This window comes from Monodon monoceros, unplaced genomic scaffold (assembly GCF_005190385.1).
Source record: "Monodon monoceros isolate NGI ecotype Baffin Bay Population unplaced genomic scaffold, NGI_Narwhal_1 Super_Scaffold_12, whole genome shotgun sequence".
Taxonomy (NCBI): Eukaryota; Metazoa; Chordata; class Mammalia; order Artiodactyla; family Monodontidae; genus Monodon; species Monodon monoceros.
This window is the reverse complement of record NW_021703768.1, coordinates 41,487,387-41,504,199: the sequence shown is the minus strand read 5'-3', so window position 1 is coordinate 41,504,199 and position 16,813 is coordinate 41,487,387. Positions and strand designations below refer to the sequence as shown.

General features: G+C 35.9%; 1 protein-coding gene across 2 annotated transcripts in view; it reads right to left on the bottom strand.

Moving 5' to 3' along the window:
* Nucleotides 1–16,813, bottom strand: part of NDUFS4 (NADH:ubiquinone oxidoreductase subunit S4) — a 119,694-nt gene that overhangs the window by 26,555 nt on the left and 76,326 nt on the right. For both annotated transcript variants that reach the window (XM_029217557.1, XM_029217556.1), the window contains exon 3: nucleotides 10,070–10,242. In XM_029217557.1, the coding sequence (XP_029073390.1) occupies nucleotides 10,070–10,242 (173 nt within the window). The remainder of the gene's footprint in view (nucleotides 1–10,069; nucleotides 10,243–16,813) is intronic.

The window sequence follows — 16,813 nt, the reverse complement described above, 5'->3', positions numbered from 1 at the left end:
GAAGGCAGCCTGGGTCAGACTCACCTGCTTATCTTTGAGAGTCTCCAGAAGAGGCAGGAGGCAACTGTAGCCTGGAGACGTAGAAAACTGGCAACAGCCATTTTGGGGAGCTCATTCTACCACGAGGACAGTGGCAAGTGCCATTTTGGAACACTCCCAATAGCTTATTACCACTGGAACCCACAAGGCTGTAGGCACCAATTGTGAGGTGCCTCAGGCCAAGCAATTAATAGGGTGGGAACACAGCTCTACCCACCAGCAGGCAGGCTGCCTTAAGAACTTCTGAGCCCATAGTGACCCGGGGACACAGCCCTCTCCACCAGAGGGCCCTGCAGCCAGAGACCCCAGGACCACAGCAGACCCTCAGCCTGCCATAGAGGACCCAGCCTACCCACCAACAGGCAGCAGCCCTGGGACCCCATAGGCCCTGGCTCTGTGGGCCATCAGGACAACACCAGCTCTGAGACACCATGGATCGTGGATCCCTCACAATCCCTCACCTCCCTCAGCTGTCCTGGTACCACCCAGCAGTGGACAACAGCAGTTCAGCAGGAACCCCCAGGATTCTGTAGCCAGAGATCCCAGGACCCAGCTCTGCCTACCAGTGAGCCGGGACTAGCCCCAGAACCCCTTGGCCTTGGCGCCACTCACCATTCGTTTGACACCAGCTCTAGGACCCCTGGACCCTGCAGCAAGAGACCACAGGACTTAGCTTCATGCAACAGTGGGAGGAAATTAGCCCCGGAACCAGACCCTGTCCACCAGCAGGTGGTCCCAATCCCAGGACCACTGCAGCCCCACAGCCTGCTTTATCCAGGATCCAGCCAACACACCAGGAGGTTGACACCAGAACTGAGACATCTTGGACTACTAAACCAGCTGACCTGGAGTCCAGCGCCATGCACCATGAGGCCAGCACTAGTGTTAGGACACCACAGAACCCATAGCCAGCCATGTCAGGAAATGACCCCACCGACCAGTAGGCTGACACTAGATCCAGGAACCCAGCTCTGCCAACTAGGGAGCCAGCACTAGCCCTGTGACACCCTGGGTTTCCGCAGCCAGCCTCCTCCACACGAGGTAAGGCCTAGCAAACAACTGGACCAGGGGCCAGCCACATCTATCTGACTGCCCACAGTAGTCAACCTGCCACAACAGAAGGACCCATGCAGCCCACACAAGCGGCACCCTTAGTGCATATAGCTTTGGTGACAAGAGGGGAGTGTGCTGCTAGGACACATAGGACATCTACAAAAGGCCACTTCTTGAATGTTGGGAAACAAAACTAACCTGCCAGATACATAGAAATAAAAAGGGCAAATCAGGCAAAATGAGGCAAGAAAATCAGTTCCAAACGAGGGAACAAGATAAAACACCAGAAGAACTAAGTGAAGTGGAGATACCCAATAAAGTGTTAAAAGTAACGATTATAAAGATCAAAAAAATCAGGATAAAAATGGATGACACAGTGAGAAGTTTAACAAAAAGAAGATATAAAGAAGAACCAAACACAGTTGAAGAATACAGTGACTGAAATAAAAAGTATACTAGAAGGAATCAACAGATGATGCAGAGGAATGAGTAAGTGAGCTGGAAGTCAGGAGTAGTGGAAGTCACTGAAGCTAAAAAAAAAAGAATAAAAAGAAATGAGGACAGATTAAGAGACCTCCGGGACAACAGCAAGCATACGAACATTTGCATTATAGGGGTCCTAGAAGAAGAAAGGAGAAAAAAAGGGGTAGAGAACATATTTGAAAACATAATAGTTGAAATCTCTAACCTGGGAAAAAGAAACAGACATCCAGGTCCAGGAAGCACAGCAAGTCCCAAATAAGATCACCCCAAAGAGGACCAGAGCAAGACACATTGTAATTAAAATGGCAATAATTACAGATAGAGAATATTAAAAATTAAGAGGGAAAAGCAACAAGTTACTTACAAGGGAACTCCCCATAAGGCTACCAGCTGACTTCTCAGTGGTAACTCCGCAGGCCAGAAGGGAATGGCATAATATATTTTAAATAATACAAGTAAAAAAACCTACAAACAAAAATACTCTACCCAGCAAGGCTTTCATTCAGATTTGGTGGAGAAATCAAAAGTTTTACAGACAAGCAAAAGCTAAGAGATTAGCACCACCAAATCAGCTTTACAGGAAATGTTAAAGGTAGTAAATCAACCATGTAGAAAGCTACTTGGAAGATTAAAAGTCAAAAGTAGTAAAATCATATATGTCCTCATAAGCAGTTAAAAGATACACATAACAAAGATGTAAAATATGATGTCAAAAACTGTATTCTTAGGGGGAAGGAAGTAAAAATACAGGGAAGTTAAAATGAGTTTGAAATTAAGAAAGCAACTTAAAATAATCACACACAAACATATAAATTGCTATATATAAACCTAATGGTAACCACAAACCAAAAATCTATAATAATACACAAAAAAGAGAAAGTAATCCAAATATAACACTAAAGATAGTCATCAAATCCCAAGGGAAGAGAACAAAATAAAAAGGAACAAAAACTATAAAACAACCCAAAACAATTAACAAAATGGCAATAAGTATATACCTATCAATAATTACTTTAAATGTAAATGCTCCCTCCAATCAAAAAGACACAGAATAGCTGAATGGATATAAAAACAAGCCTCATATATATGCTGCCTACAGGAGACTCACTTTGGACCTAAAGACACACTGAAAGTAAGGTGATGGAAAAAGGTACTCTTTGAAAATGGAAATGAAAAGAAAGCTGGGGTAGCAATAATTAAAGCAACAACAACAAAACAGAGTTTAAAACAAAGACTGCAACAAGAGACAGAGAAGGACATTACATAATGATCAAGGCATCAATCCAAGAAGGAAATATAACAATTGTAAATATATATGCACCCAACATAGGAGCACCTAAATACATAAGCAAAATTAACAGACATAAAGGAAGAAATTGACAGTAACACAATAATAGAAGGGGACTTTAACACTCCTTCTATCAATGAACAGATCATCCAGACAGAAAATCAATAAGGAAATACTGGCCTTAAATGACAAGACAAACGGCCTTAAAAGTTATACATTTGTATAAATCTATCTGTCTGTCTATCTATATATATATATATCTATATATATATATATATACACAACAACATTACAAACACAAGCAACAGAATACAAATTCTTCTGAAGTGCACATGGAACATTCTCCAGAATAGATCACATGCTAGGCCACAAAACAAGTCTCAGTAAACTTCAGAAAACTGAAATCATATCAGTCATCTTTTCCAACCAAAACACTATGAGACTAGAAATTAACTACAAGAAAAAAGCTGCAGGGCTTCCCTAGTGGCGCAGTGGTTGAGAGTCCCCCTGCTGATGCAGGGGACACAGGTTCGTGCCCCGGTCTGGGAGGATCCGACATGCCGCGGAGCAGCTGGGCCTGTGAGCCGTGGCCGCTGAGCCTGCACATCCGGAGCCTGTGCTCCGCAACGGGAGAGGCCACAACAGTGAGAGGCCCGCGTAACACACACACACACACACAAAAAAAAAAAGCTGCAAAAAAACAAACACATGGAGGTTAAACAATATGCTACTAAACAACAATGATCCAAAATCTACAGGATGCAGCAAAAGCCACTCCAAGAGATAAGTTTAAGGTGATACAAGCCAAACTCAGGAAACAAGAAAAATCTCAACAACCTCACCTTATACCTAAAGGAACTAGAAAAAGAACAAATAAAACCCAGCGTTAGTAGAGGAAAGAAATCATAAAGATGATAGCAGAAATAAATGACAGAAACTAAAAAAAAATACAGAAGATCAACAAAACTAAGAGCTGATTCTTTGAAAAGATAAACAGAACTGATAAACCTTTAGCCAGACTCAGCAAGAAACAAAGAGGGCCCAAATCAACAAAATTAGAAATGAAAAAGGAGAAGTTACAGGCTGCACCAGAGAAACACAAGGAATCATAAGAGATTACTATGAACAACTATATGCCAATAAAATGGACAATCTAGAAGAAACAGACAAATTCCTAGAAATGTACACTCTCCTAAGACTGAACCAGAAAGATATAGAAAATATAAACAGACCAATTACCAGTGATGAAATTGAATCAGTAATTTAAAAACTCCCAACAAAAGGAAGCCCAGGACCAGATGGCTTCACAGTTTAATTCTACCAAACATTTAGAGAAGTTAACACTTACCCTTGTCAAACTATTTCAAAAAATTGCAGAGGGAAGAGCACTTCTGAACTCATTCTACAAGGTCAGCATCTTCCTGATACCAAAACTAGACAAAGATATCACACACAAAAAAGGAAACTACAGGCCAATATCACTGATGAACAGATGTAAAAATCTTCAACAAAATACTGGCAAAGCAAATTCAACAACACATTAAAAGGTTCATCCACCATGATGAAATGGGATTTTTCCCAGTGATGCAAGGATGATTTAATATCTGCAAATCAATCAATGTGATACACCACATTAACAAACTGAAGAATAAGAACCATATGATCATCTCAATAGATGCAGAAAAAGCTTCTGATAAAATCCAACATCCATTTATGTTAAAAACTCTCCACAAAGTGGGTTCAGAGGGAACATACCTCAACATAGTAAAGGCCACATATGATAAGTCCAGAGCTAACATTACAGTCAATGGTGAAAAGCTGAAAGTATTCCCTCTAAGATTAGCAACAAGTCAAGGATGCCCCCTCTCACCACCTGTATTCAATATAGTACTGAAACTCCTAGCTATAGCAATCAGACAAGAAGGAATAAAAGGAATTCAAAGTGAAAAAAGAAGTAAAACTTTCACTGTTTTGCAGATGACATGATACCACATACAGAAAATCCTAAAGACACCACCAAAAAACTACAAGAGCTCATTAATGAATTTGGTAAACTTGCAGGATACAAAATTAATATACAGAAATCTGTTGCATTTCTATACACTAATTATCAGAAAGGGAAATTAAGAAAAAAACCCATTTACCATTGCATCAAAAAGAATAAAATACCTAGGAATAAATCTAACAAAAGAGGTAAAAAACCTGGACTTGAAAAACTGTAAGACTCTGATGAAAGAAACTGAAGACGACAACGAACAGATGGAAAGATATACCATGTTTATGGACTGGAAGAATTAATATTGTTAAAATGATCATACTACTCAAGGCAATGTACAGACTCAATGTAATCGCTATTAAAATACCAATGGCATTTTCACAAAACTAGAACAGATAATTCTAAAATCTGTATGGAAACACAAAAGATCCTAAATAGCCAAAGCAATCTTGAGAAAGAACAGAGCTGGAGGTATCATGCTCTCTGACTTCAGATTTTTCTACAAAGCTACAGTAATCAAAACAGTATGGTACTGACATAAAAACAGACACATAGATCAATGGAACAGACTACAGAACCCTGAAATAAACCCCATGCACTAATGGCCAATCAATCTATGACAAATGAGGTAAGAGTATACAATGGAGAAAAAACAGTCTTTTCAACAAATGGTGCCAGGAAAACTGGACAGCTACATGTAAAAGAATGGGATTAGAACATTTCCTCACACCATATATAAAAATAAACACAAAATAGATTAAAGACCTGAATGTAAGACGAGGAGCCATAAAACTAGAAGAAAACATAGGCAGAACACTCTTTGACATAATTCATAGCAATATTCTTTTAGATCTGTCTCCTAGGGCAAAGGAAATAAAAGCAAAAGTAAACCAATGGTACCTAATCAGATTAAAGGCTTTTGCACAGCAAAGGAAAAAAAAAAAAAAAAACACTGACAAAATGAAAAGATAACCTACTGAATAGAAGAAAATATTTGCAAATGATATGACTGATATATCTAAAATAAACAGCTCATACAACTCAATGTCAAAAAAAACAACCTATCAAAAATATACAGAAGACCTGAATAGATATTTTTCCAAAGACATACATACAGATGGCCAATAGCCACATGAAAAGATGTTAAATATTCCTAATTATTATAGAAATGTAAATCAACACCACAGTGTGATATCGCCTCATACCTGTCAGAATGGCTGTCATCAAAAGGCCACAATAACAAACATTAGCAGGGATGTGGAGAAAAGGGAACCCTTGTGCACTGATGGTGGGATTGTAAATTGGTGCAGTCACTATTGAAAACAGTATGGAGGTTCTTCAAAAAAACTAAAAACACAACTACCATATGACCCAGCAATTCCACTTCTGGGCATATATCCAGAAAAAAACAAAAACACTAATTTGAAAAGATACATGCACCCCAAAGTCCACAGCAGCATTATTTACAGTTGCCAAGATATGGAAGCAACCTAAATGTCCATCAACAGATGAATGGATAAAGATGATGTGGTATTCATATGCAATGGAATACTACTCAGCCACAAAAAAAGAATGAAATTTTGCCGTTTACAACAACATGGATAGACCCAGGGGTATTATGCTTAGTGAAATAAATCAGACAGAGAAAGACAAATACATATTTATGTTATCCCTTATATGTGGAATCTAAAAAAATAAAACAAATGAATAAATATAACAAAACAGAAACAGACTCATAGACAACAAACTAGTGGTTCCCAGTGCGGAGAGGGAAGAGGGAGTAAGATAGAGGTAGAGGAGTAAGAGGTACAAGCTACTATGTACTAAATATATAAGCTGCAAGGATATATTGTAGGGACTTCCCTGGTGGTCCAGTGGTTAAGAATCCACCTGCCAATGCAGGGGACATGGGTTGGATCCCTGGTCCAGGAAGATCCCACAGGCCGCAGAGCAACTAACCCTGTGTACCACAACTACTGAGCCTGTGCTCTAGAGCCCACGAGCTGCAACTACTGAGCCCATGCACCACAGCTACTGAAGCCCACAAGCTCTAGAGCCCACTACTGAGTCTGCAACTACTGAGCCTGCATGCTGCAACTAATGAAGCCCACGTGCCTAGAGTCTGTGCTCTGCAGCAAGAGAAGCCACAGCAATGAGAAGCCTGCACACTGCAAGGAAGAATAGCCCCCACTCACCACAACTAGAGAAAGCACCCTCACAGGTACGAAGACCTAGCGCAGCCATAAATAAATAAATACATACATACATACACACATACATAATTTTAAAAAAGGATATATTGTAGAGCACAGGAAATATAGCCAATATTTTATAATAACTTTAAATGGAGTATAAGCTGTAAAATTTTGAATCACTGAAACTAATAGAATATTGTACATCAACTATACCTCAATTTAAAAAATCTAGTATCAGGAAAACTGCTGAGTACAACAGTTACTACTACTACTATCATTATTGCCTCCCTGCCCCAAATAGATGGCAACAACACCTACTCTTCTTAATGAACCTTCATCATTATGGAGAATACTCTTTAGAATACATCATACTGACAATACTGTTTTCAGCTTTCGGCCACTTTAAAAAAATAATGCTCTAAGATCTGACATCTAATTGAGTTCTTCAAACTAGGATAGTGGTAATGTTTACAAATCTACATAGACTCTTTACAAAATAACCATATAATTTCAGAAATGTCACTTTTATTAGCATGTTTATTAAAAGACTGTTTTGCTACAAGTATTTATTTTGAATCTCTAAGCCAAGTATAGCATTCATTCTGTGAAACATCGTTTAGATACATGGAATAAAAAATATAGAAAAGAAGGTTCAGGAAGTAATTTGGAGAGTGTAAAGACATGAGATATACACAGAAGAGAATACATGGGAAATAGCACTCACTGAAGTGAAGATTCACAAGTTGTACAAAATGGTTACTATTCTGGGACTCCCGTAAGATCCCTATATGCCAGATCAATCTTCCTAAGTTCAATTCCCAAATTCACTGTCCAACTCAAAAACTTTGAAAAACTGGAACCACAGTGGACTTGATCGAAGTTTATACAATTTTTCCCCTAAAGGTGCTCTCTAGTTCAGACAGCTAGGAGCATCAAGCACTCAAGCAGAAAGCCAGTCTTGTAAGCACAAGAAGTCTGGAGATGGAATTTAGTATATTCCCAGAGAAGCTGGAAATTTAGGAGCAAAAACAGTAAAAAGGAGGAATCCCCAGAACAGAGAACTTTTGAATTGCACATGAATGGACAAGGCTTTAAAACAATAACTAAGAAGGCTGAGAGAACCCAACAGAGATTTCAGCAGCTGTCCACTTGCTACAGTGGAGACTGAGTTTGGAGTTCCACAGTTAGAAGGAGTTAGTAAACACCTTGTGCTTTCCATCAAAACCTCAGAAAGGCCATGCCTTTTTATTTTTCCAGATTATGTTCCAGGATTAAGAAGAGGGGTAAAACTGCAACAGACCTACCCTAATAAAGCATAAAATATATCTTCCACAAGTTCAAGGTTTTCTATCAGTAATTTAACTGTCTGTCATTAACTATATAAGCATAAGGGATGGAGAATTAATAGATTGTTGATATTTCTTAATATAAATTGGTTTATTAACTGATAATTAATGTTTCAGGGATTAATTAGCATATTATTAGTATGAAGTCATACATTCACCAAAAGATATGTACAATAATTTTCATTTTAGTATTATGTATAATAACCCCAAATGAAAACTACCCGATGCCATCAATAGATTGTGCAATGGATGAACCTTGTGTATAGATGAACACATTAAAAGATCATGTGACTTACTTAAAAATGAGTAATCTTAACATTTCAACCATTGGGCATAGACGAAGTTATTCCTTATAAATTTCTTTAGTCTCTATGAGTGTGTGATTTACAACAACACTCCATATATTACATGAAACATAAAATCTAAAGATACCAAAACATCTGAAAAACCGTGCCTATGTATCATTCTGCCAAATAAAATATAATTCTATTTAAACTGCAACATGGCAGATATTTTAAACAAAAATTCTCCCAGGTACATCATCAGGAAAAGATGTTAAGTGTCATACTTTTCTAAAATGAGACATAATTTAAACTGATAACTACCTTCAACTGGAGACCGAACACATATAATGTTCCAGTAGTCTCAGTAAGAAAGATAATATTCTTGAATATCTAGCTATTTTCTCTAGTAGCAGCTTCTTTCATTCAACTAGAGGCAGTCCTGCTCTTTAACATTTGGGCCTTATCCACCATAGAGATTCAGGTCACTGATTTCATTAGTGCCACAGAATTTATGACTACTTTATTCCAATGCCTGTAAACTTATTAATCACAAGATCTCACTCAGGAACTTACAAGTTTCCCTCAAAATAGCCAATTTCTAAACTTATCTAATCTCTTCTTATAAATAACAAAAAAATACTTTATAAGTTTTATTTTATAAACAAGTAAAAGTGTCACTAAATTATTAACACTATTCATACAGTGTATCTTAAACTAATATATATAGCTTGGGGACCATGCTAAGAGTGCTCACAATGTCAGCCATTTTTATCCAATAAATAGTACTCTGAAAAAGACTGTTTTTATGGTTTATTTTGCTGGGCCACACTTATATGAACATTATATATATGTTATATATATGTAATATATACATCTATATCATTGAACATATACACAAATTATCTCAAAAGGTATTGTCATAAAGCATCCTGGGGACTTTCCTGGTGGCACAGTGGTTAAGAATCTGCCTGCCAATGCAGGGGACACGGGTTCAAGCCCTAGTCCAGGAAGATCCCACATGCCACGGAGCAACTAAGCCCATGCGCCACAACTACTGAGCCTGTGCTCTAGATCCCATGAGCCACAACTACTGAGCCCACGTGCTCCAACTACTGAAGCCCATGCACCTAGAGCCCATGCTCCACAGCAAGAGAAGCCACCCCAATAAGCAGCATGCGCACCACAACGAAGAGTAGACCCCGCTCGCCACAACTAGAGAAAACCTGCGTGCAGCAACGAGGACCCAACACAGCCAAAAATAATTAAAAAAAAAAAAAAAAAAGCATTCTGTACACAGAAGAATCTGAAAATCAGTGTATTTAAAAGGAAAATCTACACAGAAAAACAGAGCTGAGAATAATATTCAAATAAACCAAAGTACTCACGTTGATGCCCAACCCATCAAAGGATTTTCCCATCTCTCTCTGGTATCAAACTCCATCTTCCATTTCTTCGTGTTGTTTACTCCAGACTGCATGTTATTGCGAGCAGGAACAAAGATCCTGACTTTTCTAGTTTTGATATGCTCTTCTGGAATACCAGTTAAAGCAGTAATATCCTACAGAAAAACAAGCAAACGTGTTTCTAACAGCCCACATACACTCTAATGTGTTTTTGTTGCTTTTTGTATCTTGCAATTCTATTCGTACTTATTTATAAATTTTTTTAAGCTTTCTGACTTAATTCACTACTTTGTTATTTTACCATGTAAACTGCTATTTTGATATTTGGAAAAGATATATTGGGGGAGTGTTAGGGTACAGTGGGGAAGGGTTCATAAAAAAAAATTAGGTCCCTTCTGTACAACAAAGCACTGGTAATTTCTGAAGATTTTGCTGGTAGAAAAGCCTGTATACAATAGACTGTTATTTCATAAGCAAGTAATTACCTGCTAATTAGTTAGCAGAGAAAGAATGTAAAGGGATATAAAAAATAATGAAATATAAAAAGTGACTAAATTTTAAATAGAAAAATCTATTACCAATGGTTCCTACGTCAAACTGCTTACAACAAGGCATTCCCTTCAGAGGAAGGCCTGACCCTGTTTGTAAACAATTAAAATCAATTAACAGCTTTAACTAGTATTTTGATTTATCTCCCTTTGGTGAAACCTATTGAAGAGAAAATGATATCAGATAGATGTCAAATCTATTCTGCAAAGCAGAGCCAAAAAATTTGCACAATTTTTGCAGAAACATGAGATGAAAACAATGGTAACTTTCTTGACTCTTTTTCTTTATTTCTATCCAGTAACAAATGCTCAACTGATGAATGCATACAATTTTGATGCCCTAGATTAGATATATTTATCAATTTATAATAGCAATCAGGACGCAAAATAACAAAGTAATTCAGAATTTAAGTCTCCATTTAGTAATGGTAAAATACTTTTATCAACGTAAGAACACAGTAGGTCAACTATATTATTCTCATAAATGAAGCGTTTTAAAATCATGGTTCACTTACTAAGGTAAATTTTAACTGGTTAAAAACAACAGGTTTAACCTGGAAATGAGTATACCAAACTTGTGAAAACTAGGAAATATAGCCCATTTTGTCAATTTTAATTTCACTGTAATATGTCCTCTAATGAAGGCTAATGTTTATTTGTGGTTCCACTCTAATCAATGCTTTGGACCAAAGAATTAGTATAAGTACTTAGTTGCAATATGTACTGGGAAAAAACTAAATGTATTTCTGACTGGACTAGGCTTTCTACCCACAGATTAAAGAACAAATTCTTTAAAGTTATTTTAGCTGGCAACTATACCTTTCCACCTGTACCAATAATTAGGTGTGGTTACTTTGTCACAGCCTGTCTGTTTGGAGAAACTATTGAAATGATCCATACGAATATTTACACAAAAAAGTACTTCTAGTATATGCCTACATTTTTTAAAAGTTTCTTTGCTTATAGGATAAAATAAAAACAAGTAAAATTAGTACATAAGTTTTAAAGACATGAATATAACTTTTAATTAGTAACTTCTAATTGTCAAGTTAAACCTCAAAGAAAAGTAATTTCAGGTATTATTATATTTAATGACTTTCTAAAGCATATTCTTCTACTCAAGAGCTTGAAAGAGACTCAGCTCCTAGGAAGTCCTTAATGTTTATTTCCCCCTTTGAATGCACTACAGTATTTGTAATCTTTCATATTAACTTATTATTTAATACTATATATCTTCATATTAATATGTCCTATTTCTTCAGTTATAGTCGAAGCAAAGTATAAACAAACAATATAAGTGTATTACAAAATTATGGGGTGAGGCATCCTTGTCAAACTCCATAGCAACCCCTCCATTCTGAGCTGAGATCATAAAAACTGGAGCTGTAAGTTAGCTATTCTTTTAATTAAGACTTATAGAAAAGGAAATATATTAATCTCTTAATACCAGTTACCTCAGAAAGATGAGATCATGGGAAACAGACTTACCTTTTCTTAATAAATGTCTATATTGTGTGCATATGCCAAAGTAATTTGAAAACCAGTAAAGCTTTAATAAAATGGAAAGAGTATCTCTTGATTTGTACTATCAAAGCAGAAAGGGATAGAATGATTTTTTAACGATGGAAAACCTCTTTAAAATCAGTGGCTACAAAATATTGCTAAGCTCCTAGCTGCCAGTGCTTCCGTGCCCCCTCAAATTACGGCAATTATTTACTGATATCTTCCCCCAATAAAGCTGGCATTCGAACAAATGAGTTTCCAAATTTTGAAGCCCAAGTTGTTCTGACATAGAATCCCTGTCTTTGCCTGCAGAAGACATGTAAGGTACTGCAGCCGAGTTGAACTGCTGCCAAAGACAGAATAAAAAGGCTTGGCATCTCTCACATACTTGACACCTAAAGGGCACAGAAGCTCTAAAATTCCTAGTCCCTCTAGGCACACTCTCAGTCTAGACAAACTGATTTCTCACACTTTTTAAATGCATCACAACACTCTATTGTTATCATTTCATCCACACAGCTTCAGCTAGTGACAGAAGAACATGTCCTTTAAGCGACATTTCAATGGGCTAAAGCTCCCATTCCAAGATTCCATTAAAACAATGTAATACTTGAAAAGAACTATGAGGCACTATGTTGAACTTTTTACTTGTGTCTTCAATGCTTTGCTTTCCTCAAAGTTGTCATTCACCTACCTGTGACTCAACTTTTGAAAATAAATAAATAAATAAATAATCTGCAAACTACTTAAACTATATTGAACTAATGATATTCTCTCTAGATTTCTACTTCTCTATTGCAATATGGATCATCTGTGATTATTTAAAAAACCCATTTACAAAAGATAGAAGTGCCCTGAAGATGCCCATGTTGCCTTTTACAGATTTCTCATTTGATTGGTAAAATAGGCAATTTATAAATAATAATTCATAAATCTTCTATGATTACAAAAAAGTTAAACCACATAAGATACGAGAAGCCTTCAAGTTGGCACCTGAAGAACCTCAAGACTCACCAGTTAATAATTATCTATAAATTCTAAAAAAACAAGTAACCCTATAGATAATATATACAGACTTACTGAATTTTAAAACTTAATTTTAAACAGTTGGGTCAAGCCTGAAACCTATATTTATATTATTAAAGAATGTCACTATCTCAATCAAGTTTTGGAAACACAATCTTATGTACAATAAGCTATTTTAAGAAATAGTAACTAATTAGCTCATCATGATTCACAGATTAAAGGGCATTCAAATTTTAAAATTTGCCACTGAAAAGAAGCATATCATAAGTTCCAAAGTTCTACTCTTTCAGTACCATCTCTTCCACAATTTAAATTCTAGAAGAGCTGATAGCTGACCTTCCATTTCACAAGTCTAGTTTAGTTAAATGGAAGAGGAATTTTAAAAATCATTAAGAAAGTATATGCCAGTATATGTAAATGAACTTTATTTTTTCAAACACCAATTTCCATTATAAAATATTAGTTTTCCATACAAAAACTGTATGACTCGGTTATCAACTGTCCCCATTTATCTTGTGTGAATTCAACTTTTTTTTTTTTTTAAACAAAGGAAGCAGGGAACAAGCAATGGGAAGTTGGTGTCAAAATGCAGAAAAACCTCCCAGCAAGCTTCTTGCAACCACCCAGGATTTAGAGTCTTGCTGGCCGCTCTCTTTTCAATACCAGAATTTCACACATTTCAATGACTATTATGACTTCAAAGAATCAAATTTTCATCATTGTCCGTCATCTGCCAGTTGATTTGTATAAAGGAGTTCTTCTGCATGCATTCCAAACAAAAGCCTCCTTACTTTTGTGGCTATATATCAAGTTTAAAAGTTTTGTTTGTGACAGTTTTGTCTTTGGTAAATTAGGGTAACACTGAAGGAGTGCAGCTGCTCTGCAGGAACCTCCTTTTTGGCACCATTTCACTTAAATAAAAACTGAATAATTAGCTTCTGCCTTTATTAAACCACAAAAATGCCACTGGCCTTAGTAATTACTTCCGGTTGCCCCACCCACTTAACCTTAATACTTTACACTTGTCATAAAGAGAAATTAATGAAAAAGGTTTTCACCACTTTGGATGAATTTTTGATAGATCTCTCAGTACACCCAGAACAGCCAAAATTTTTACCAGGCTTTTTGGTAATAAGTTGACTAAATTGCATGTTATTATGGATCAATGTTGAAAAGTTTTAATAGAGTACATATTGGAACATTAAGTACAAATATTGCTCATAGAAACTTGTTCTATTGCAGGCTATTAGTTACCAATTATGTGTTTAAATTTATTTTAGGGCTAAAACTGATCTAAATTTGATGATTGTGTTTATATTCTACTTCAACCATGAAAGATGTTAAAAGGAAAACAATCCTGGATCTGTAATAAAAACTTCCTTTCAAGTGCCCTACAGAAACTTAACACAAGAAACTCATTAAGTGGTCTCATAAGTAATGAAGGACATTTTACAAAATAAATTTTACAGTTTGAAAATTAACAAAGAGTTGGCAGATAGCATAACCATATGTATTTACTTACCATGGAAGAACTTAAAACATTTCTAAAAAGTTAGTGGCCACATCGATTCAAGATACAATCAAAACTGTAAAAATACATTAGAAGTGTGCCAGCAGAACCAATTTTTGTTTGTTTGTTAAAGCAACATATTGATGTAGGAGTCTAACCAGGTAATGAAACAAGTGTTGAAATATGATATCCATTATATCTTGCATATCGGGCAAAGTTACCATGAAACCAAAAGTTCAGTTTTAAATGGAATGTTGTTAAGATATTAACAATGGATCAAGCAAATGATGCAGCTAATCATATAAAGAGCAAAAAACTAAGAATTAGAGACATGTGTCTCAATCTCAAACTATTTTCATTACTCCTAGATCCTTCTGAGCAGGATAGGGTAGAGCAATGGCTAAAAGCAAAGGGCTGAGTCAAAACTGGGTTAAAATCGCAACTTATGTTGGGTAAATTAATAGACTTCTCCTAAATCATCATCTATAAGGATCAATTAAACAAAGTAAAATGAGGACTAAATAATGTATGTAAAGTGCTTGGGCAATAAAGAGATGTCCCATGTATATTTAATGTCTAGTATGTATTAGACAATGGACACAATGCTCAATAGTATAGACATGATCTCCATTCTCATGAAAAGTACTATTTGACTTTTCAAAAAGGACAGAGTGAACAAGTAACAGGAGGCTGTTGTTAAATTGAAAAAAACTCCCATCTTCTTTGAAGAATATGAGTTAGTAAATAAAATATAATAAAAGGAATAAGGTATAATTTATCTTTGTTCATTTCAATTCAAATGGACAGATCGTACTATGCCAAGTTATCTATGCCAGGGACTGAAGAGAATATAAAAATAAGACTTTAGTCCTGAATTTTAAAAGTTTATAATCTGTGTACCCATAAGGAGGGGGGGATAACTAAGTAATCATTACTGTAAAATACAGTATTAGTTGAGATTCAGATAAATCTCGAAGAACCCAAGCTCCACCGTTTGCAACCTATGCGGTATTGATAAGTTGCTTAAACTCTGTCAGTTTCCTCCTTTAAAAAAATGCATTACAAGGAATTCCCTGGCAGTCCAGTGTTTAGGACTCCGCGCTTTCACTGCCGAGGGTGCGGGTTCAATCCCTGGGGGAAAAACTAAGACCCGCAAGCCCTGCAGCTCAGCCAAAAAAAAAAAAAAAAAAATGCACTACAAAACCTACCTCATAGCAATGTTTGGAAGGATTAAGTCAGGATATGAAGTAAAATGTGATAAATGCCATGGGGGTCAAATAAAAGAAAGACTGCATTTGGTTTTAAAGGTGCAAAAGTATCAGAAAATACTTTTTCTGACTAAAGAGGGAGACAAGATGATTCTTTCAGGATACTTATGATGTTAAGAAGATACAGTTAAAACATTATAAAAAAATTAAAGAAAACTTTTAAAAATATGTCCATATGTTTAAAACCCTAGCAACTGCTTTTCTTATGCATATTACCTACCAATAATTATCTATATACATATCCACTGTGTATAGTTATAATAATAATAAAATTATTTTGCATTATTGTTAAGTATCACATCACTTACTTTTTTCTCCATGTAGTTACCCAGTTTTCATATTTCTTGTTTTAATGGCCTCATTGACAATCAATGAAGTTGATATGCCACAATTTCTTAGTCAATTCATTATTGAAAAATCAAATTGTTTTGTTATTATTATTTCTTTTAAAGTACAGATTACTGCAATGAAAATCTCAGTAGCCTAATTCTTTAAGGTTAGTCACTGAGGGTAATACTAACTGGATCAAAGGTTATAATAATTTCCATGGTTCCTGATGTTATCAAATTGCTTTCCAAAGGGGTGGTAAATTTTTATATTGCCAACCACATGTGGGCCAATTTCCATTTATGCTCTAAAGGCACAGAGAAACAGGTATATATTAATTGGATTGAATTTATTTATTGTGTATTCTTCCATACAAAACTATAAAGGAGATGAGTTTGATCTTTGACTTGTAAAAACATTATCCTCAAAATTGATCCTAATGATATTACTTTATAGGAGCTAATACCAGTAGAAACAGGTGGGAAAAGGTAACACCTAAAATCTAATTAACTGTTCAAAATATAACTCTGGAACATCAGAGAGA